At 55.7% G+C, this 21,918-nt stretch overlaps 1 protein-coding gene across 1 annotated transcript in view; it reads left to right on the forward strand.

Moving 5' to 3' along the window:
- The window catches only part of LOC101273634 (cadherin-23), a 198,519-nt gene that overhangs the window by 616 nt on the left and 175,985 nt on the right, over positions 1-21,918 (forward strand). Inside the window, exons 2-9 of the mRNA XM_049697264.1 lie at positions 654-802; positions 5,047-5,182; positions 6,719-7,107; positions 7,948-8,049; positions 12,206-12,355; positions 13,681-13,809; positions 14,754-14,882; positions 16,027-16,254. Coding sequence (XP_049553221.1) covers positions 654-802; positions 5,047-5,182; positions 6,719-7,107; positions 7,948-8,049; positions 12,206-12,355; positions 13,681-13,809; positions 14,754-14,882; positions 16,027-16,254 — 1,412 coding nt within the window. The remainder of the gene's footprint in view (positions 1-653; positions 803-5,046; positions 5,183-6,718; positions 7,108-7,947; positions 8,050-12,205; positions 12,356-13,680; positions 13,810-14,753; positions 14,883-16,026; positions 16,255-21,918) is intronic.

Genomic DNA, 21,918 nt, shown 5'->3' on the forward strand with positions numbered 1-21,918 from the left:
GACTGAGCCTCATTGGCCCAACATGTATCCTATGCCCATCCCTGAACCAATCACTACGGCCTTGGACACTAGGACAGCCCCCCAGTGAGCTCCCCAGAATGAGTCTCACTAGACCAACTGGAATCATGGGACCATGCCTGAACCAATCCCTATGGCCAGAGACTAAAATGTGCTGATCTGCTCACTTCTGCCGTCGGGTGAAATCACCCCTATGCAAAGCACACGGACTGAGAGTGGAGGTGGGTGGATCCCAAAGGAATAGCAGCGTCCACAAGATGAGGAAATGGGAGCTTCCCCACTAAACCCCCAACAGAGAATTAGATTTGGGTTCCTTTCTTTGTAATGCCTCAGAGTCCTCTGAAATATTGAATCTACTGACACCGCTGGGTATGGGAGTCTCAGGGGACATGCACGCCTTCCATAGGGGTCACAGAGTGAGCTTCTGCCCCGTCCCTCAAATCCTGCTAGGCCAGGGCAGCATCAGGCAGAGGCTTCTTTGCCACTTCAGGCTTCAGCCAAGCTCCTAAGACCTCGGGGCAGGGTCTGCATTCTGTGGGTCTGGGCTCCCCAGCTTCTCTCCCACCACCACCACGATCCCACAAGCATCCTACTCCGGGGCAGAGCCCATGCTTATCATCTATCCCTCCGCGCAGGTAACCATGGCAACAACTTCTGGATCCATGTCAGCAGTGGGCTTCTCATGCGAGGGCCGCGGCCCCTGGACCGGGAGCGGAACTCGTCCCACGTTCTTATAGTGGAGGCCTACAACCACGACCTGGGCCCCATGCGGAGCTCCGTCAGGGTGAGGCGGGGGCACTCGGGCTGGGCGGGTGGGTGGTGGGGATGCACACGGGGACAGCTCTCGGTGAAGCCCTGCGCCCTGTTCAGCGCCGACCTCAGGGCTGGGCAAGGCCTCAGGTGGGCCAGAGCTGGCCACCAGGTGGAACCCGGTGGGGGCAGGGCCACCCCTAGTTTAGGTGCCACATGACGCCTGGAGCTCAGGTACGGTGGGGGAGCCTGGGATCCTGGACGTGTCCTTTTGCTCTAAGCCTCAGTTTCTTCAGGTGTAGAAAGGGATCAGTGATACTGGTGTCCATCCTAAGGGATGAGGTGTCCTTACTATACTAACCCTCTGCATCCACACGACTCCTTAGGGTGGGCCAAGGAAATCTCACGTACGTGATCTTGGAGCTGTAGCTGTTGCCAACTTCATTTTACAAAGGAGGAGACTGAGGCACAGAAAAGTCACTCGTGATAGAACCAGGACTTGAGCCCAGGTCTTTGAGTCCAAGTTCGGTGTTCTTTCCATTGGAAGTGTCCCCCAGATATTCCAGTCAGCGCTCCCAACTGCCCCATCAGATATATTCGTTTCTGCCCACCCTCACTCACCTCGGGCCTCTCCACTATGGAGCTAAAATCAAATCGACCTTAATCTTCCCGAATGGTCAAAAATACGCACCCAGATATTCCGCTGGCTGGGCTGGTTGATGTACTCTCCTGCCCTGTAACAAGGGGATGACTGAGATGAACGAGATAACCTTCAAGTCACCCCCATCCTGCCCCCACTGCACACTCAGCAGCTCACAGCCCCTTCCCCTTAACCAGATGGAAAGTGAGTCAGACCCTAGAGGTGAAGAGTAGGAGGAAGATGGGAAAAGACGGGGTGGGGAGCGAGCAGGGACTTTCACCCAGAACTGAGTGGGGCTGAATCAGCTCCTCTTATCGCCCCATCTCTGCCCCACTGTTTCCCTCAGGCTGGAAACAGTGAACAGAAGCCTGCCTCGGGTCACCATCACGAAGGAGGTGCTGGGGAGCGGGTGACTCAGCCTTGGCCCGTCTTCTGATGTTGCCCCCGCAGCTCTGCCCCAGGAGGAGACGGGAAGGGAAACCTGGGTCCTTTTAGGCTGCCCCTCTAAGTGAGATCTTCCCAGATGGAGACGGCTGAGGGGGTCAGATCCCCCGGGTATTTATACCTTGGGACTGCTTGATTCCAGGGCCCTGGTGACTGAGGGTGAGACAGTTACCCGAATGTGCACCAGGGCAGCTCCACACAGCCACGCTCACCTGCATGACTGCGAGATATTAAATCAGCACGTGAATTACTTATTGAACTCATTTAAGCCTCATAAAAACCCCATGAGGTAGGCACTGTTATTATACCCATTTTACACATGAGGAGACTGAGGCAAGGAGGGCTTCGCCAATGTGTTTAGAGTCCCATGGCAGTAAGGGTAGACAGAGCCAGCCTTCACACCCAGGCAGTCAGCTCAGGGCTGTTCTCTTAACCACGGTACTACGCTGCCTCACGGAAGGTTCCAGACCACAGAGGCCATTGCTGCCTTATCCCCAAAGAGTCATTTTTAAGGTGGGAATTTGGTCGCTGGCCCTAGGGCCAGGACTTGATGGCCCTTACGGTAGCCAGCTCCCACACCCCTGAGCCCCGGGAAAGCTGGGGACCCTCCTGAAGACAGTATAGGGACTCCCTGGACTCATTTTCCTAGCAGCAGCAGACCTGGCTTGTAGGGACAATCCATATTCTCCTGTTCCTGCTTCAGAGACCAGGACAGCACAGATGAGGGGCCAGGGAGTGTGAAGCGAAACGGTCCTCGTAGAGACCGGGGCCTCACGCGCACACCGCGCAGGTGCACACGCACACACATCTCCTGCCTCGTCCCCTTTGCGTGGCACAGCGTTGGACGGAGAGTGGGGCTGGGAACCCAGGGAGCCCGGCAGCTCAGTCGCTGAGCCTTGCTGCTCAGCAAGAACTTGGCAGACCTGGCTGTTTCCTGTACATCTGTGTCTCTCAGGTTTGCAAACCACACAGCATTTTACCTCCTGTCTCTGCTGCTAAAAACAAGGCTGAGACCGGTTAGAGGACAGTGGCATGCAGCCAGTCTCATGGAGGGCCACACCCAGGCTCCATGCCACCTCCCTCTGTTTATTGCGCTGTCAGACTAGCTCTGTGTTTTCCCCTCCACCCTTGGAGTCAAGGCCATTTGGACAAGCAGACTTGGGAAGGGGAAGGTTCACAGTTTCAAAAGATGGATGGGCAGCTTCTGCTTCTGTTTACGGCAGAAGAGTTCCTGAAGTTCATCCATGCAAATCCCCCCCACACCCACCCGCCCCACCCAGGATCTCCCCAGCCAAGTTCTTGGTGAAGCCAGACTTAGAAGGTTCTGGCTTGTGAGCAGCTGTGCTCTGAAGTAGGCACGCTAGTTTGCATAGTGGGTTCTGGGTGTCTGGACATGAAAATTCGATGACATAGCAGGGCTACACGGGCCCCAAGAGCAGGGAAGTAGAGAAACCTTAACCCCCATAAACTTCTCCTCCCCACTGGCTCTGCCACCCCACTCACCTCACAGTTCTCCACTGGTCAGGGCACCATTTCTACTTATACCAACAGAAGCCCCTTCCCTTCTGTCCAGCTAATTGCCAGCTAACCCTGGAAGAGAAGCTGGGGCTGATCTGAGAGGCAGTGATCAGATCAGAAACCAAATATGTGCGCTCTCAGACGAGGCCTCGCGCCACCATCAGTGCTGGTGACCACACCTGTGAAATCCACGCCACATGTCACTGCCCCTACCCCATTGACTCCCCACCCGCTCTGCTGACCAGTTCCTGCTGGCCCTGGCTCTTCTAGACTGGAAGTAGGGTATCTCTCCTGTTTCGGGGCCAGCTCATCCCCAGGATATAGCGAAGAGTGGTAAGGTTGCTAGACCTGGAAGCAGGAGAAGCCCCACTCTCTTTCCAGCTCTCGGTGACCATGAGGCCTCGGGCAAGTCCCCCCATCTTTGGGCCTCTGTTCCCTCATCTGGGAAAAGAGGCAGGAGCCCTGGGCCTCCTTGAGTGCCACCACTCTCTGGTCTCTGCCTATAACTCCCCTCCCCACCACACTGATCCTTCTAGACATAGCCCTGGTCCTGCCCATACCTGGACCAGACCCTCCCATGCTCCTGTGTGTGGGGGGGGGGATGGAGGTGCACAGAAAGAAGGGTGGGGTGCTGATCTCTAGCTATAACATCTCTCTCCATAAACATCTTTTGAACTGTTTTTTGTTGTTGTTATGTAAGACATACATGTTCATTAAAGAGAAATTAGAAAATGTAAATAAGCGGTGATGAAAATTATGCATAATTCTACAATTCAGACATAGCCACTGTCTTGGGCAGGGTCTGCAGAAGCAAATCCTGAGACAAGGATTGGTGTGAAAGTGATGAGTGGGAAGTATAGGAAGTGTTCCCAGGAAAAGCCGGAAGGGGCTTGGGACCAGGAAGGAGAGGCAGCCGGCAAAGTGGAACACAGGAAACTGTGACTCAGTCCCACAGGGAGCTCTGGAGAGAGTCATCTCAGCTGCCCCGTCAGACAGTGGCTAAGGGCTGCCTTAGCCAGTGTGGGACGTAATTCCCAGGCACCTCCGGCTCTCTGGGTGTCTCTGGCTCCGGCAGCAGCGGGGGCTGGGGTTAGTCCCCAACAAAGAACCACAGTTCTGGCCGCTGGCAGTGAGAGCACCAGAGAAAGCACAGGAGAATCTAGAGTAGTCTGAGCACCAACGTCCTCTGCTACCACCATACTTAACGTTTTCATTTCTGTTCTCCCAGATGTATCTTGATAGTTGAATGGGGTCCCTTTAAACTTTCAGGCGCTTTTGCAAGACCCTGGCTCATTTTGTCTTCATAACCATCCTAGGAGTGGGACAGGGCGTGAACTGTTAAATTGATGTTACCCGTTTCATAGCTGAGAAATTGGACGGCCCAAGTTTCACTAGTTAGCCACAGGTTCCCACAGGATTTGCAGCAGAGCCAAGAGCAAGACAAAGTTTGTTCTCTAACATGACATTTAAGCACCTGCCATGCGCCAGGTACTGTGCAGGGTGGGGGAACATGGTGACCAACCGGACAGCCCTAGGCCCTCCGTAGGGAGCTCACAGCTGGCCCAGGAGAGCAGTGACCAGACACGCAGGTTCGGGTGGGCGCAGCCCTGGGCTTGCCCAACCCCAACCCCACCCCCACCCCCCCCGACCTTTCATCCCTGGCCCGGCTCGTGCAGGTGATAGTGTACGTGGAGGATGTCAACGACGAGGCCCCAGTGTTCACGCAGCAGCAGTACAGCCGCCTGGAGCTTCGCGAGACGGCGGGCATCGGCACGTCGGTCATCGTCGTCCGAGCCACGGACCGAGACACTGGTGAGGCTGGCAGGAGGAAGCCGGGGAGTCCATTCCCCAGAGTGACCCGCCCCAGCTCATGCCTCCCTCTCCCGTGGGGCCTGTCATCCCCAGGATGCCTCGGCTCCCCCACTGAGTGGCTCCCAGGTGGGGAGGGGCTCATGGGACAGTCTTGGTGGCATCCCCACCAGATTCCCAGTCCCAGGAGGATGGGAGTCATGGGGAGTTGCCCTGATTTCTGGGCAGAGAGAGGAGAGGTCACAAGCTTGGGAAGTCCGGATTTGTCGTCCCAGAACCTGGCAGCTCCTGGCTAACCTTTGGCTAAGGGCTAGGCAGGGCTGGGGGGGATAAAGGACTTGTCCAAAAGCTGGCTGAGGCCTGCTCCTCCAGCCAGCGCAGCCCAGGGCCTGGCACACACACATTTCACAAGAGGCAGCGTCCTGTTCTACAGGGCTGTGGCCATCCCTGAAGGCAGCCCGGACCTCGCCGAAGGCCCTGAGCCCTAGAGGTGGCTACCGTTAGCAGCACAAAATGAAGGAGAAAGATGACCAGGTCACTGTGGGCCTCTTCACAGGGCCTGGCTGTCTGGGCCTGTGCCGCAGGCCAGGGATACAGCCAGAGAAAACCTCCTTCCTGTGCTTCTCATTTCCCAGCTCCTGCCCTTCTTTCATGTCAGCTGCTCTGGTGGCCCCCAACCCAGCCCCTGTCAGCACCCCCAGCTCACCTGGAGCACGGGATGGAGTAGAGGGAGAAATAGGCCTGAAAACTCCCAAGCGACTGTGCTCCCTTAATAAATGGCACCTTTATACAGTTCCGATCACGTACGTGGCTGGAGGCTAATGGTTCAAGACATTTTCTGGGTCAGAGAAACTAGTGAAAGCTATGGGTCCCTTCCCAGAAAGAATGCATGCCCAGAGTTTTGCAAATAATTTCAAGGAAGTCTGGGATTTCCTGAGTGATTTTATAATCATTCTCTTTGAAGTACGCGGACTTCAGCTAAGGAATCCCAACTGTAGCTCCTGGTTGAAGCGTGTATTCCAAGGCACAGGAATTGGGGGTGGAGGGAGTGGGGAGAACAGAGAAAGGTGACCCTGGCACTGGAACCCTTTGGCTATAGGGACCAAATGAAGGCTTAGCCACTTCTGAGGAGGCTGCCCTGGTCGAACGCTTTCTAAATCAAAGCCTCCACTACAAGGGATCCCTAATTTCCCCACCCTCTCCTTGTGCAGATACCCAAGGGAGGTGCTCGAGCTTGAATTTTACGGCTCCAGGAGCAGAACCAACCCGCTCTGGCATATCTCTCATCTCAAGGCCAGGCCCCAGAGGGCGTCACCAGTGTGTGCTGGGCCTTGCCGTCCTTAACCTTGACCCCGTCCTTGACAGTTTCTCTTGGGATGATCGGACCCAGAGGCGAGGGGTGGTGCACGCCGGGTAGGGGAGCCAAGGCCTCTCACCCTGTTCCTCTGGGACAGCAGTGGGTGTGCTGGGGTAGCTTGTAAAGCCACAAGGCAGCCCACCCCCACCCGGGACTGCATAGCCTCTTGTGCCCTCCTGTAGGGGATGGTGGCCTGGTGAAGTACCGCATCCTGTCCGGCGCGGAGGGGAAGTTCGAGATTGATGAGAGCACGGGGCTTATCATCACCGTGGATTACCTGGACTACGAGACCAAGACCAGCTACCTGATGAACGTGTCCGCCACCGACCAGGCACCGCCCTTCAACCAGGGCTTCTGCACCGTCTACATCACTCTGCTCAACGAGCTGGACGAAGCCGTGCAATTCGCCAATGCCTCCTACGAGGTTGCCATCTTGGAGAACCTGGCACTGGGCACCGAGATCGTGCGGGTCCAGGCCTACTCCATTGACAACATCAACCAGATCACCTACCGCTTTGATGCCTACACCAGCGCCCAGGCCAAAGCCCTCTTCAAGATAGATTCCATCACGGTGAGGGATGGCACAGCAAGGGTTCTCTCTGAGGGCAGGAAGCTCAATTCCTGTAAAGCTAACCAGCGTTCATTGAGCTCCTTCTCTATGCCCAGCACTCTTCTTTGTCATAAACATCCCCGTAATACATCCCTTTAATATGCGGGGTTAAGGTAAAGTTTATACACAGGCAACCTGCTGTCTTCTTGTTACTAGATAACGAAAGCTGTGCGAGTCATGGTGTTTCCCTTTGTACCGTGGCTCAGATACAAATTTCATGCCTCACTGCAGTAGCTAGTAGTCTTCGTTAGGTGTCTGGTGCAGCGATGTCATATCTACTGCCTGGATCTTACTCCTCCATCTTTGCGTTAGTGTGTTTTCTCTCAGAATCTCTTCTTTGAAAATAAGCACAGTAATAATTGCTACAATGTGCCACACCTTGTTCCGGGGCATGCTGGGGACACAGAGATGAACAAGACCCTTTGCAGCCCTCAGAGAGCTCTCAGGCTAGGAGTAGAAGTGGGAATAATCAGGATGCAGATCAGAGCATCACGAGGGAAGAGATGAAAGGATCTACAATAGAGGTGTAATGGAGCGCCTTCGGGGCCCAAATAAAGAGAGCGATCGTACCTGGCTGGGGAAGCGGGAAGCCTGCATGGAAGAGGTAATATCCGATTGGGATTGAGAGAGAAGTAGGATTTCAGCGGACAGAGCTTCACGGAGAAGTTATGCCAGCAGAGGGAGTAATGTGAAGGTGGGAAAGTGGACAGAATGTCCCGGGTTGGCAAGGAGTCTAGTTTGGCCAGGGCGCAGGACTGCTTGGGATACGATGTCACTGCCCATCTGACCCCCTCCCTGCAGGGTGTGATCACCGTCAAGGGCCTGGTGGACCGGGAGAAAAGCGACTTCTACACCTTGACGGTGGTGGCAGACGACGGCAGCCCCAAGGTGGACTCCACCGTGGTGAGTGGATCCCCGGCCGAGGTCCCCACGGGTACAGCCTGTCACCGCTCCAAGTTCCCCCAAACTGACATCTTCACCAGCCACCCAGCATGCAGGCAGGCAGTGGGTGAGGGTTTAGGTAGCCCAGGAACGGCACTGCGGCCGGCCATGCCACACCTTCCCGGGCAGCCTGGGCAGGGCTGAGACCTCAGGTGGGGGGAGGGGTGGCATCCTCCACAGGCCACTGCTTGGAGTGGGGCTGGAAGAGCTGGGACTGCTAACCGTCTGCATCTTTGCCTTTTCTCTCCCTTGACCACCTCCTGCCGCCTCTGCCTACAGAAGGTGAGTAGCCCATGGACGGGTGCCCTCCCCTGTGGGTTGTCTGTGGCCAGTGCTGGCTTGGGCGCTGTGTGGCACTGGGCCTTCCTGCCTCTCCTGGGGGAGAGGGCACATGGACAGGACTGCAGCTGGTCCCTGCTCAGACCCCTCCCAAACTCCCCCACCCATCCACTCTCACACCTGAGCCCAGGCCCCTCCCGAGCACGAACTCCACGTCCAGCTCTGTCCACTCTGCCCTCCTTGTCCTGTCTAGCCCCCCCCAAGTGGGTCCTGGGGTGGGCACTGCACTAATAAGGAGTATGTGGAACACACAATGGAGGGAACACTGAGGCCTCATCCCAGCTCTACTCCTCAGCGGCTGTGTGACAAGGCTAATTGCTCAACCTCTCTGTGCTTCCTTTCCTCGGGTCTAAAGTGGGTATCATACCAACTGCCCTGCCTTCCTCAGAGGATGTGACGGAGCTGGCCGATAGGAAGCCTTTGTAAACTAGGAGGGGTGATGGGAGCGGGGTCTGTAAGGGGGCCCCCTTCCCTCTCTCGGGGTCAGTGTTAGGAGTATGTTACAGTAGTCGTGTGAAGTGGGGCGCCAGGGCCAGGGGAGTGTGGGCAAGGGCAGCAGTGGGCATATGGTGTGAGTCACTGCCCTTGAGGGCTCTAAGTAAAGGCACAGAGACCTTGTGAACTTCGGGGAGGTTGACTGCTGAGGTCAGAGGTGCAGACAAGACTCCTAGAAGGGTAGAGAAGTGGTGACCTCAGGCTGGGGGTGGATATGAAGGTGGGCCCCAGGGGCGGGTCATGGGGTGGAATCCTGCGGTGATAATGAGAACATTTAACCATCGATTCGGCTTGGGCCCCAGCCAGGCAGGTCTGAAGCCATCTGTAGACCACATGGGTGTCCAGCTCATCGTCAGCCTTGGTTACAGCCACGTTTTCACCCCTGCTGAGTCCTTTCACCTTAGCCTAAAAGGATAGACCAACCCGGTGTCCAGGCTAAGAGCCAAATGCAGCTGCTTGGCATCCTGTGCCCCATGGCTCCCTCAAGGTGCCGGCTCCAGTGGCCCTGGTTGTGGCTTGGCCGTACGCAAAAGGCCCCTCCATCCACGGGGCGAGCCTGGGGTGAGCGAGGCGGCGAGCAGCAGTGAGCCCCCACAGCTGCCCTCGACCCCCCCAGGTCCCGGAGGGCAGCCAGTGAGCAGGGCCCTCCGGTGGTAGGTGGTGGGCACGTGCCCTGTGTCCCACAGCTCGTGGCGAGGCTCCTGGTCTTCCCCACCAGAGGGTCTAAGGCTCAGGGGGTTAAGTGGAGCCCTCTCGCAAGCCTCGACAGCCTCGTCCATAAGATGGGCCCAGTCTCCCCTCGCCCCTGTCATGCGGAGTCGGGGCTTGAGGCCAGGTAGAGCCTGGTGAGCAGTAGGGCCGTCCCTCCCGAGGCTGCCGAAGCCCCCCGTGGACCAGGCAGCCACTTCCTGTGCTGGGACTGGCGAGGGCGTTTCAGAACACACTCCTCCGTGGGCCCCTGTATTGCCACAGTCCCTTCACCCTCTTCCAGGAAGCAGGACCCACCCCCCTTTGTTCTGCCCTGGCTTCCTCTCAGAGGCTCCCAGGGGCCACTGCCCCAGATACACCAGCCCTGTCAGTCCCAAACTTGTTGGAGGTGCCAGGGTGGAGGCAAGCTGAGGGGCCTTTTAAAGGCACCACCATTTCCTCTGCGAGGCCGGAACCCCCAAACCACAGCTCACCTACACCTGATTCCTCCTCAGCGCCAGCAGCCCCCATGGCCCTGAGAGGGGTGGGGAGGCAGCAGAAGGGGCAGGCTGGGCGCGGGCGGCTGGGGGGTTACTCAGAGCCATAGGAGCTCTGAGTAACACCCCCGGGCTTTTGAGGGATCAGGGAGGGAGATTTGGGCCCTGAGACCCTGGGTGGGGACAAAGGCCCATAGCTCATTCCCGTAGATCTTGGTACCTGCCTTCCTAACGCACTCACTGATGCAGACTCCCCACTGTTGGGAATACCTCATCAGAGCAGCAAATGTGGAGGGAGCACCTACTGTGTGCCAGGCTCTGGGTTGGGCTCAGGGTACATACAGTGGGAAACCAAAATCAGACGTGGCTTCTGCCTGCACAGGCATAAGATAGAGTAGGGGAAAGACACTGATCAAACTACCACACCAATAAATATATGCCACGAGAGAGTGGATAACAAGGCGTCGGGGAAATCAAGGAGGGCTTCCCGGAGGAAGTGACTCAAGCTGAGCTCCTCAGAAAGCATAGGAGTTTACACAGTAGAGAAGGAAGAGCATTTCAGGCAGAGGGAACAGCAGGTGCAGAGGCCCTGTGGTGGGAGGAAGCATGCGGAGTCCCAACAAGGCCTTGACCAGAGTGAGAGAGTTTGGGAGGGATCAGATTGCGGGGGGCTTGTTTGTTTTCTTCCTGAGAACAGGGTGGTAGACATTATTATGCCCATTTCACCGGTGAGCAGACTGGGGCTCCGGGACTCCACAGAACTCCCTGACCAAAATTTATGATGGGTGGGCAGCGTCTTGGCAGGTGAGATCCTGCCTGTCTGCCAGGCCAGAAGCAGGACAAGGACCACATTTGTTGGCTCATTTATTCCTTCCAGCCTCCTGATTCTGTAGGTGTTCTCGTTCCTACTTTCATCTGAGGAAATGGAAAATCAGAGAGGTTGAATAACTTTTGCCAAATCACACAGCTAGTAAGTGGTAAAGCTGGTCCTGCTGTGAAGCCTGGGTTTGTTGCCTACAGTTCTGACAGCTGCCTGAAATATGCAAGCGTGGCTAGAACTGAGAAGGGGATAGTCCTGATTAGGAAGGAGGGGGGATGAAGTGGAATCTTCTCTGAGTCGTGGTGAGGTTCCACAGGCTCCCCATGGAGTCCTGTGCACACCAGGAGGCAGGTAGGCCTGGGAGCCCCGGAGCCCCAGGCCTGGGGAAGGAGAGGATGGGATCTGGCCTGGAGCAGGGTGGTGGGAGAAGGCCTGGCTTGGGATTGCTAGAACCTGAGCCTCCTCCCCTCCCCCCACACTGCAATCCCCTCATCAGTGAACCCGAGGGGTACCTACGACTCTGGCTGTGTGGCCCATGGCCATCCATGGGCTGGAAGCTGCACCCCCAGCCAGGCCTTCTCTCCAGGCTTGCTATTCAAACCCTGCAGGAGAAGCCTGAGCTGCAGACACAAAACAATGTGTTCTTTGCGTGCAACTTGCATGTTCCCTGTTTTTATCTGGTAGTTGGAAATTCCCCTCTCTTCCCCATCTGCCCTCTCCCCACTGGGACCACCAAGCCACCTTGTGACCCCTCTCCTGCTCCTGAGCCCTGTTTCCTTTCCTCTAATCTAAAGGTGAAAGTGAAGAGGCCTTTGGGCAGTATCTGGTTGCCAGATGTGTTTTAGCTGGCCCACAAAAAAAATTTTTTTTACTATCACCACCTAATTCCACATAAAAATCTGGATTCCTAGTTCCTTTTGAAAAACAGGAAGCTCTGCCCGTGCCAGGCTGACACACCCTCACGGATCTGGAGCCGAGTAGCCTCCGTTTCCTTTAGCCAGGGCCCGTGCCTTCCGGTTCTCCAAGGCCCCGCCACCTCTGAGTCCCCCCGCCAGGCCCCAGCACTTGAGTGTGTGCAGCCCTCCCCCACCAGACTTCCAGAAGAAATGCGCTCAGGGCCTCCGTGTAAAGTCAGGGTTGGCCTAGGCAGGCTCTGAAAGCTTGCTGACCTTCTGGAACTGATTGGAGGTCCGGTCCCCACTGGGCCCACAGCGGGACCCTGTGTTTGGGGTCAGGGAGGGGAAGAAGGTGGGAGGTCTCTGGCCATGTTCACACGCAGGTCTACATCACTGTGCTGGACGAGAATGACAACAGCCCCCGGTTCGACGTCACGTCCGACTCGGCCGTCAGTGTGCCCGAGGACTGCCCCGTGGGCCAGCGCGTGGCCATTGTCAAGGCCCGGGACCCCGACGCCGGCAGCAACGGGCAGGTGGGCACCAAGTGAGATAGTCCAGATCTGCCCTGTCAGTAGGGGCTCCCACAGCCCCTCAGCCGGAGGGGACCTCCAAAGCCATCCCCTCCCTGAGCAGGAAGCAGAGTCATCCAGGCTCTGCCGGGCCCTGAGCAGGTCCGCCCTGCCCTCACCGCAGTCCATGGTCCAGGGAAGGAGACAGAGCTGTGCAAGCTGTCAGCCCTGCCTGTGTCCAGGGAACACGAGGCCCAAGGCTGGCCTCGGCTCAGTCCCCGTGGCAAGCTGAGCACAGAGGGGGTTTAATTTCCCCAGTGACTCCTTGGTCACCTCATCCATGAACCACACAGCATCTCACCCCTGTGTGCCAGCCCTGGGCCGGCCCTCCCCACGAGGACCCAGGGCCCCAAGAGATCACACTCCTCCCCCTGCTTCTCAGGGCCCCCTCCCTGTCCCCTGGCAAGAAGTGCTCCCCACCACGGCAGGTTTGGGCACCCCCTGAGCACAAGGAAGAGGGGTGACAGAGCACACCAGTCTTCACACCACTTTGATCTGTCCTACAAATTGAGGTGTATTTCAGGAGGTTTCCACTGGTTTTTATTTATTTATTTATTTATTTGCGGTACGCGGGCCTCTCACTGCTGTGGCCTCTCCCGTTGCGGAGCACAGGCTCCGGACGCGCAGGCTCAGCGGCCATGGCTCACGGGCCCAGCCGCTCCGCGGCACGCAGGACCCTCCCAGACTGGGGCACGAACCCCCGTCCCCCACCTCGGCAGGCGGCCTCTCAACCACTGCACCACCAGGGAAGCCCTCCACTGGTTTTTAAATGCTTGCACACCTCTAGGGGACCAAGAGATGCTGGCTCTGGAGATGGAAGCCTATGGGTTCAAATCCTTGTTCTCTTGGGCCCTTGCAAGCTGTGTGACCTTGCCAGTGACTTCTTGTTCCTGAGCCTCCTCTCTGAGCTGAAGAGAACAGCTCCCTTTGACAGGGTCGCTGTGAGAGCCGAACAGAGCCCGTGTGACACCAGGGCTGCGCCTGCTCCCCGCAGGGGGGCTCAGTGCTTCCCCGCCCTGGGAAATCTCATGTGGGACTCGCACCTGGCCCCAGGCCAGCATGCTTGCATCCCCCCCACCCCTAGCCTGTCATAGGCCCTGCGCCCGCTCTGTGGACCTGCCACCCTCATTTTGAAGGATGTAAGCACTTCTGAATAAAACACATTCTTCTCACTCTCCCAGGCTGAGCAGAGGGCTCAGGTGGGCGGGAGGGTGCTCCCTGGCCTGGCCAGCTGCTGGTCCTCCCCGCTTCGTCACCCCTCGCCCCTCATCCTCTCTCTTCCCTTACAGGTGGTCTTCTCCCTGGCCTCTGGCAACATTGCTGGGGCCTTTGAGATCATCACCACCAACGACTCCATTGGCGAAGTGTTTGTGGCCAGACCCCTGGACAGAGAAGAGCTGGACCACTACATCCTCAAGGTGAGCGCCAACTGCCTTCCATCCCAAGAGAGCTGAGCCCATCAGCACGCCCTGGCTTTCAGCTTCCTGCTGTCACCAAGTGCCGTGGGCAGGCAGAACCCCTTAGGACCAAGAGCGTGAGTGAGGCTGACCTGGAAAGGGCATCCTGGAAGGGGTTTCTGGACCCAGAGCAGGAAACAGCAGAGGTGTCTGTGCCTGCTGCCAGAGCCGGGAGAGAAAGCCTGGCAGCTGATAGAGCGACTCCTCCACAGACACAGTGTGACCTTGGGCAGGTTGTTTACTCTGTCTGGGCCTCAGTTTCCCCTCTTGTGCAATGGGCAGAAAAACCTGGCTTCCTCTGCTGAGGTGAGGAATAACGAAGACCACCACTGTTGCTGAATTGCTGAGGCTACCGTGTTTCCTGAGGGGTCTCTGGGGACCCCAGGGCCATGCTTCTGCAGGCGTCTGAGCTCTAGAACACTTTCTACAGGCCTCCAGGAAACATCAGGGCTCCTAGGGACAGGCTCAGTCTATGGTTAGGACTCCAGCTCATTGCCCAAAAGATTATTTGAGACTGTTCCTCTATTGGCCAGAGACCAGGTCTGAGTGCATGGAACAGAGGCCTTGAAGCCAAAGGCAGGAGCCCTGGGTCTGGTTGCAGGCCCTGGGTCTGGTTGCAGGCCCAGGGTCACAGTCAGCAGCAGGATGGGGAGGTAAAGACCGTGCACATCAGAGTCAGATTGCAAAGGACGGTTACCAAACAGACAAGTATTGGGCAACGGTTGTTTGCAGCATGGAGCAGAAGGTGAAAGCCTTGGGGAGACCCCAGGGGGCAGGGGGCAGGGATGGGCCAGCAAGTCTCTCTGGCCTCTCAGTCCCCCCCACACCCACTGAACAGGCAGCCCATTTGGACTCCATATTGCTGATCCTTTTAGCCCTGACTCCAGTCATCCCCCTCCTCGCAGGTTGTGGCATCCGACCGTGGCACCCCTCCACGGAAGAAGGACCACATCCTGCAGGTGACCATCCTGGATGTCAATGACAACCCCCCGGTGATCGAGAGCCCCTTTGGATACAATGTCAGCGTCAACGAGGTGAGGGTGGCTCTGGTGCCCATATAGCTGGACGTCTGGAGTGGACAGTGGGTGTGAGCCGACCGTGAAGCACCTGTTTAAATATCTGCCTGGGGACTTCCCTGGCGGTCCAGTGGTTAAGACGCCATGCTTCCACTGCAGGGGGCGCAGGTTCAATCCCTGGTTGGGGAACTAAGATCCCACGTGGTGTGGCCAAAAGAAAAGAAAAAAAACAACGCATAATTATCTGCCTGATCCATGGTTTGTCGGATCACAGAGATGGGGTCGTGGCTTACTCATTCATGATTCTATCCCTAACACCTAGGCCAGGTCCTGGAATGTGGTAACTTTTTGTGGTTTGGATGGAAAGGAGAGGGGAAGAAGAAAGTGGCCTTTCACCATCAACAGGAAACTGAGGTTTACCCTGGGAGAGCTGCTTTTAAATAAAACAGCTCATTTTTTAACAATGGTATTGGAATATAGTTGATTTGCAATGTTGTGTTAGTTTCAGGTGTACAGCAAAGTGATTCAGTTATACATGTATTCATTCTTTTTCAGTTTCTTATACAGGTTATCACAGAATATTGAGACCCTGTGCTATACAGTAGGTCCTCGTTGATTATCTAGCTTATATATAGTAGTGTGTACATGTTAATCCCAAGTTCCTGATTTATCCGTTACCCCACATTTCCCCTTTGGCAACCATAAGTTTGTTTCCAGTATCTGTAAAAACAGCCCATTTATTACTCATAGTAAGATTGAGTCATGTCAGGAGAATTTTTGCCCAGGCACTGCTGGGTATCATGCCCGGTTGGACATTCATGAAGGCCTCCCTCAATTCAGACCCTGGCTCTCCCACTGACTGGCTGTGTGATTTGCACACATTCCTTCCTGGCACCTCAGTTTTCTCATCTGTGAATGGAGTTGACCTAATCTGTAGCATTATGGAGAGGATTTGATGAGTTCACTCAGGCCCCCGGCATGTAGCAGATACCCACAGAATGTTCGGCACCGTCATCTTTATCTTCCTCCTCGTTGCCCCAGGGTAGTCAGAGCAGAACTTTCTAGAGGTCCAGGTGCAGCCCTTGGGCTCTCAGGAACAGGAGCTAGACTTTGCCCCAAAGGCCTTGAATCTGGAATGACCGCTTTCCTGCTCTCCCCCCAGAATGTGGGCGGGGGTACCGCTGTGGTCCAGGTGAGAGCCACTGACCGTGACATCGGGATCAACAGCGTCCTGTCCTACTACATCACTGGGGGCAATGAGGACATGACCTTCCGCATGGACCGCATCAGTGGCGAGATTGCCACGCGGCCTGCACCACCCGACCGTGAGCGCCAGAGCTTCTACCACCTGGTGGTCACCGTGGAGGACGAGGGCACCCCTACCCTGTCGGTGAGTGATGGGGGCTGGCCTCGGGGAGAGAAGGGTGGGGAAGGGGCAGCTCCGCCTTCTGTGTGACAGGGACGAGATGGGTGGGAGTGGAATGCCATGCGCCGATGAGTCCTCCACAACTCCTTTATCGCGTCTTGAGTCCATCAGTCTACAAGTATTTATGGAGGGCCAGTGTGTGCCAAGCTAGGGTGTCGGTTCACCCACCTCTGCAGCCGCTCAGCCTCTATTTAGCCGTGTTTGCTTGCCCAGTGCAGCTCTATGGGATGGTACAGATTGAGCCTGAACCTCAGGGCCTGGCCAGCCCCCACTCCGCCTGCCAAGCTGTGCCGTGTACCTGTGGGGCCTCTGTGCCAAATGGGAAAAGGTGCCCTCTGGCCTCTTCCCCTGCATCACGTTGGTGTGACACGCTGTGGCAACACATCAGGGTCAGAAAGCGCTGACGTCCGTGGTCCAGTCTGATGCGTGAATGGGTAGGGCCACTGCCCAAGGCAATGTGCAGGGTCCACAAAGTTGCAGAAGGAGGCGGGGCCTGCAGGGCTGGATGGTGATGCCGCTGTGTGGGGTGATGGGCTGGGGGATGACGATGTCTACTGTAAGCTGGCTTCGTGATTGTGAGCAAGTCAGAACCTCTCTGAATACTGGTTTTGTCATCTGTGAAAGAGAGATAATATCTCCTGCATAGGTGGTGTTTGGGGAATTGAGTTAGCTCTTGTGTGTGGAAGCACTTGGTAAACCTCTAGGAAGAGGAGTGTATCAGCTACCTATCGCCACAATAACCCTGCATTATAAACCAAACAGAGAGGCATAAAACAACCATTGACTTAGCTCCAATTCTGCAGGCTGGCAATTGAGACCTGGCTTAGCGGGATGGTTCTTCTGCTGTCAGCTGGGCTCCCACATGTGTGCATGGGCAGCTGTGTGTCGGTTGGATGGCTGTTCTTTTGGGGGTTGGCTGCCCATCAGTTGGGATAACAGGGCAACTGGGCCACCTGTCTGTCCCCTTTCAGAAGGCTGGTCAGTGCTGGTTCTCATGGAGCCAGAAAAGGTCCGGGGGAAAGAGCAGAGCATGCAAGGCCTCTCAAGGCCCAGGCTTGGAACTGGAACAGGGTTATTTCTGCCACATTCTGTTTGCCAAAGCAAGTCACAAGGCCAGTCCAGGTTCAAAATATGGGGAGATAAACTCTCTCTTTTGAAGGAATGAACTGCAAAGTCACATTGCAAAGAGTATAGATACAGGGAGGTGTAAGGATTGGGGACATTTGTATAATCTGTCTACCCTAGGGACCCTGATTGTAAATGAGGCCTCAGCTCTATCCTTCTGCCCCCAAAAGGTGACTCTCTTGGACCCGGTCCTCTCCTTTGGCAGTGGCACTGTGGACTGTGGGATCAGAGCAGGCCTGGGTGGGGCTTTTTATCTGGAGTGGCTCTGGGGAGGATGGTGGAATTGGGTCAATCCCAGAAAACCACATTCTGAAAAGCCCAGGATAATACTAATCACTTCAGCCAGTCATACCCAGTGGGCCAAACGGAGACACAATTACAGGGCACATGTAACTAACTGAGAGGAGGACAGGTAGGGGTATCGTTTATTGTGGCGACATGGAGGGACTCAGTTTTGATATAACCCCTCCCTGCCTGCACCTAGCTTCAGAGTGAATCATCTTCTTGGTCATCTCTCCAATAGCATTTACAGATGTGTTTGACTACAAGTAACAGAAACTTAACTATGGATTCGTAAATAAATGAGAATGCATTTTTCTCGCATAACAACAATCCCAGAGAGAATTACAAACGTTGATTTCATGCTCAGTGATGTCAGAGCTAATGTTTCTTGGCCTTTCCTTCATGGTTGCAAGATGGCTGCTATAGCTCCAGCCATCATGTCAGAGTTCAAGGCAGGAAATGACAAAAAATAATAAAGAGCTATGCAAGCCACCTCTGCCCTTTGGCTAATTACTTGGGGGCCACATATAACACTGCCTCAAATAAAAGCAGGGCTCTGTTAGTGAAGAAGAGGTGGGCAACTCATAGCATCCGCCATGCTGCTCTTTTTCATCCTGACCTAGGCCAGTGAACACACCACTCTTACCCCCACTCCCCACCCTCCTCTATAACACATAGTCCTAGAGTTTTCCAGGGACGCAGATGGTGAGACCCATAATATTCTAAGACCCTGAGTTCGGGAGGCAACATCTGGTTTCCTTTTGTTCCCCAGAAGAAATGAGAATTAGAGAAATGTGAAATCCCCCTAGCCACATTTAGCCACCCCGAATGGTGGGCCACTCCCCAAGCAGTCCCTGCAGAATTTGGGACTAGTCCCCATGGCCAGAAGTTTCATCTGTTGACCAAACTCTCCTTAGAGATCCACCCTAGCCTGGTGGAGACCTGTGAACACTGCCTTCTCACACGCGGGCCGCTGACATTCTGGCCCTCCTTGAAGCAGGTCTTGGCCTGTTCCAGCTCCCTGGTAAGAGTGTGGGAAGTTGGGTGGTAAGAAATGCAGTCTCCCTTTGTCTACCTTCCTCATCTTGGTCATCACCGACTCTGCTCCAAGAAAACAACTTCAGGATGACCAAGATCAGGAATTGGGTATATGTATATGTGTGTATATGGTTCCTGGGCTGTACTATAATAATACAGACAAACAGCATCAGGTACCAGCTGGAAAAACATTTAAAGGAGAAAACTTTTAAGTCAAAAAGTATCCATCCTTGGGCTTCCCTGGTGGCGCAGTGGTTAAGAGTCCGCCTGCTGAGGCAGGGGACGCGGGTTCGTGCCCCGGTCCAGGAGGATCCCACGTGCCGCGGAGCGGCTGGGCCCGTGAGCCATGGCCGCCGAGCCTGCGCGTCCGGAGCCTGTGCTCCGCAATGGGAGAGGCCACAACAGTGAGAGGCCCGCGTACAGCAAAAAAAAAAAAAAAAAAAGTATCCATCCTTTCCATTTTTTTTCTGCTTCTTCATGATGGGAAAAGATCACTTTTATTTGATTTTTGTTGGTGACACCACAGTGAAGAACTACAGGGACCACAGGGGCATTGTTGAGAACTTAGCACTGGACCATATTTGTTCATTTATTCATTTATTCATTCAGCCAGTGTTCCCTGAATACCCTCTATGTGCCAGGCCCCAGAGATACAGAGGTGAAGGCAGTGCGGGTCCTGCCACGATGAAGTGCAGCTGAGTAAAGGAGGCCATGAGGACATCCCTGTGCAGGGCCAAGGTGCAGCTGGGGCACTGAGAAGGCCTCGGGGAAGACTTCCCGGGGCAGGTGATACCTGGGCTGTCTTGTCAGTCAGTCACAGTTAGCACAGCAAAGGGGGAAATCATATCCTGGAACTGGGCATCGACCTGAGCAAAGGCCTAAGAGCAAGTGATAATCCGGGGTGGGTCCAGGGAGCTGCAGGTAGTCTAGACCCGTGGCAGCATCCAGCGCCCAGAGCAGGGCTCTGTATCTACATATCCTCACCACATTCTGTCTGTGGCAGGCCCCAGGGGCCAGTCCCAATACTTTCCCAAGTGCCCCCTCCACTCCCTCCTGGCCCCGCTAGGCCAGGGCCCTACAGCCAGTGCCCCTCCATGATTGGCGTTTGTCTCCGAGGAGTGCTGGACCCTTGAAGGTTTGCTGCCACTGGCCAGGCTGTTACTTCTGGGCAGTGAACACTCTGGGGTCATGAGTGCCCCCAAGCCAGAGGGGACCAGAGGAGGGACCTTGTCTGCTACTGGGCAGATTTCACTGGCTGAGTGTTGAGGAGGTAGGATCACTCCAGCGTCTTCTAGACCAGCCAGAGACCTGAGAAGCCTCAGACCAGCCATCTCGAGGTTCCAAGAAAGGTCACCGTGGTTTAATAGGGGTGCATACGTCTGTCCAGAGACGTCACACGCCGTCCTCTTGTTCCCACCTACAAGTACCTGCCTGGTTCAAGCAAGCCCTCACTGGCACAGGACCAGCCTTCCTGTTGGACAAGGGCAAGTAAGAGTTATTCATTCATTCATTCTTTCATTCATTCATTCAACACCAAGTATGTGCCAGGCCTGTGCTAGAGGCCAGGAAGTCAGAAATGAGTTGGACACAGATCTGTCCTCAAGGAGCCTACAGTTAGTGGGGGAAGTGGACACATAACAGAGAGTTGACACTCTAGGATGTGATGGAATGCTAGGAGGTCAGAGCCAGGAGCTAGGGAAGGTTCTAGACAAGGCATTTGCATCCCTGTCTTAAAGGATGGGGCTTTCTAAGCAGGGGGGTGGGATTCGGCTACAAAGTCTCCCTAAAACCAAGAGAAATCCTATATCCGAGGCCTCCCATCTCTTCTTTTCTCCCTAGGGTCCCCTCCCCCACAGTTTCCTGAGAGCAGAACATTCCTGCAAGTAGCCCAGGCCATCCCCACCCAGCTCTCAGCCCCGTATCACCCAGAGCTCAGAACAGCTGTGCTGCAAGGGGCATCCGGGCCAGCCTAGGCCTGTCACACAATGGTGTGCGCCCAGCAGGGGAAGTCGTAATACAGCCTCGGCCCTCTGCCTCGCTCCAGGCCACAGACAGGGAGGGCAGGCTTGGGGGAGGGGTCCAAGTGGCCGTCAGGAGACCCCTGCAAGAGGAAGGGCTGGGCCCAGGGAGGAAGGACGGAAGGCAACTGGGAGGTCAGGAGCTGAGCCCCAGGCACAGAGGTACCTTGGCAGGGGGATGGGGAGACAGAGGTTCCCGAGGGGGGCCTCCCTGCCTTGCGAATCACAGCCAGAGGTTAGCAATCCCAGATAACCAGCCCTGGCTTCTCAGGCTGGTGGGGGCCTACAGAAGACACCTGTCCAGGCAAAAAGACAGAAAATCTCCCACCAGCCGCTTCTGGTACAAGAGCCGCCGGCAACAGCCCCACGAAAGTCTGTGCGCAGGGGGTGCTGCTCTTGGCAGCTCACCTCATATTTTTAGAGCCGAGGCTCCTCTGTTGATTAAACTCGGACCCTGCTGCTGTTTGTGAAGCCCGCTTCCCCTGGCTCAAGCTCAGGAAACCCCAGCCCGGCCCCTTCCCTGTGCTGCACACCAAGTAAGCCGGCCTTCTCTGGCCCAGCAATGCCTAAATTCAGACCCTTCCTGTAGCCCTGCTTCTTGAGAGTGTTCTGCAGCTGCTCAAATGCTACACATGCAACTGGTTCAGTTCCTCCAAGAGACCCTGGGGCTCTGCAGATAGATGAGTTTCTCCCTTCCCCATTCCCCTCCCGCAAGCAAGTGGGGTGCACGGGCCGCCATGCCCACCAGGAGTCCTGTGGTTTCAGGGCTGCCAGGCAGGAAGGGGAGTGAAAAGACTGATGTGGAAGGAGTAGAGCCATGGGCTTGTGGGCACAGGTTCATCCCCCAGGGCCCGGTATGTACTGTGAGCAAGTCCAAGTCCTGGCCTGTGATGCCACTCGCTTCAGTGCAGAGGAAGGAGCACAGACCTGGGAAGCAGGAGACCCAGGCTTCAGTCCCAGTTCCGCATTCAGTTGTGACAAGACACAAACCTTTTGGAACCTCAGTTTCCCTATGCATTAAATGGGACAATAAAACCTTCCAGGGTTTTCCAGGGGAGGGGTGGGGAGGAGTAGGAACCAAAGAAGTAATAACACCTGGTAAAGCGTTTTGGAAAGCACAGTATTATCACAGAAGAGGCAAAGATATGGAACATGTACTGCCCTT

This window comes from Orcinus orca, chromosome 14 (assembly GCF_937001465.1).
Source record: "Orcinus orca chromosome 14, mOrcOrc1.1, whole genome shotgun sequence".
Classification (NCBI taxonomy): domain Eukaryota; kingdom Metazoa; phylum Chordata; class Mammalia; order Artiodactyla; family Delphinidae; genus Orcinus; species Orcinus orca.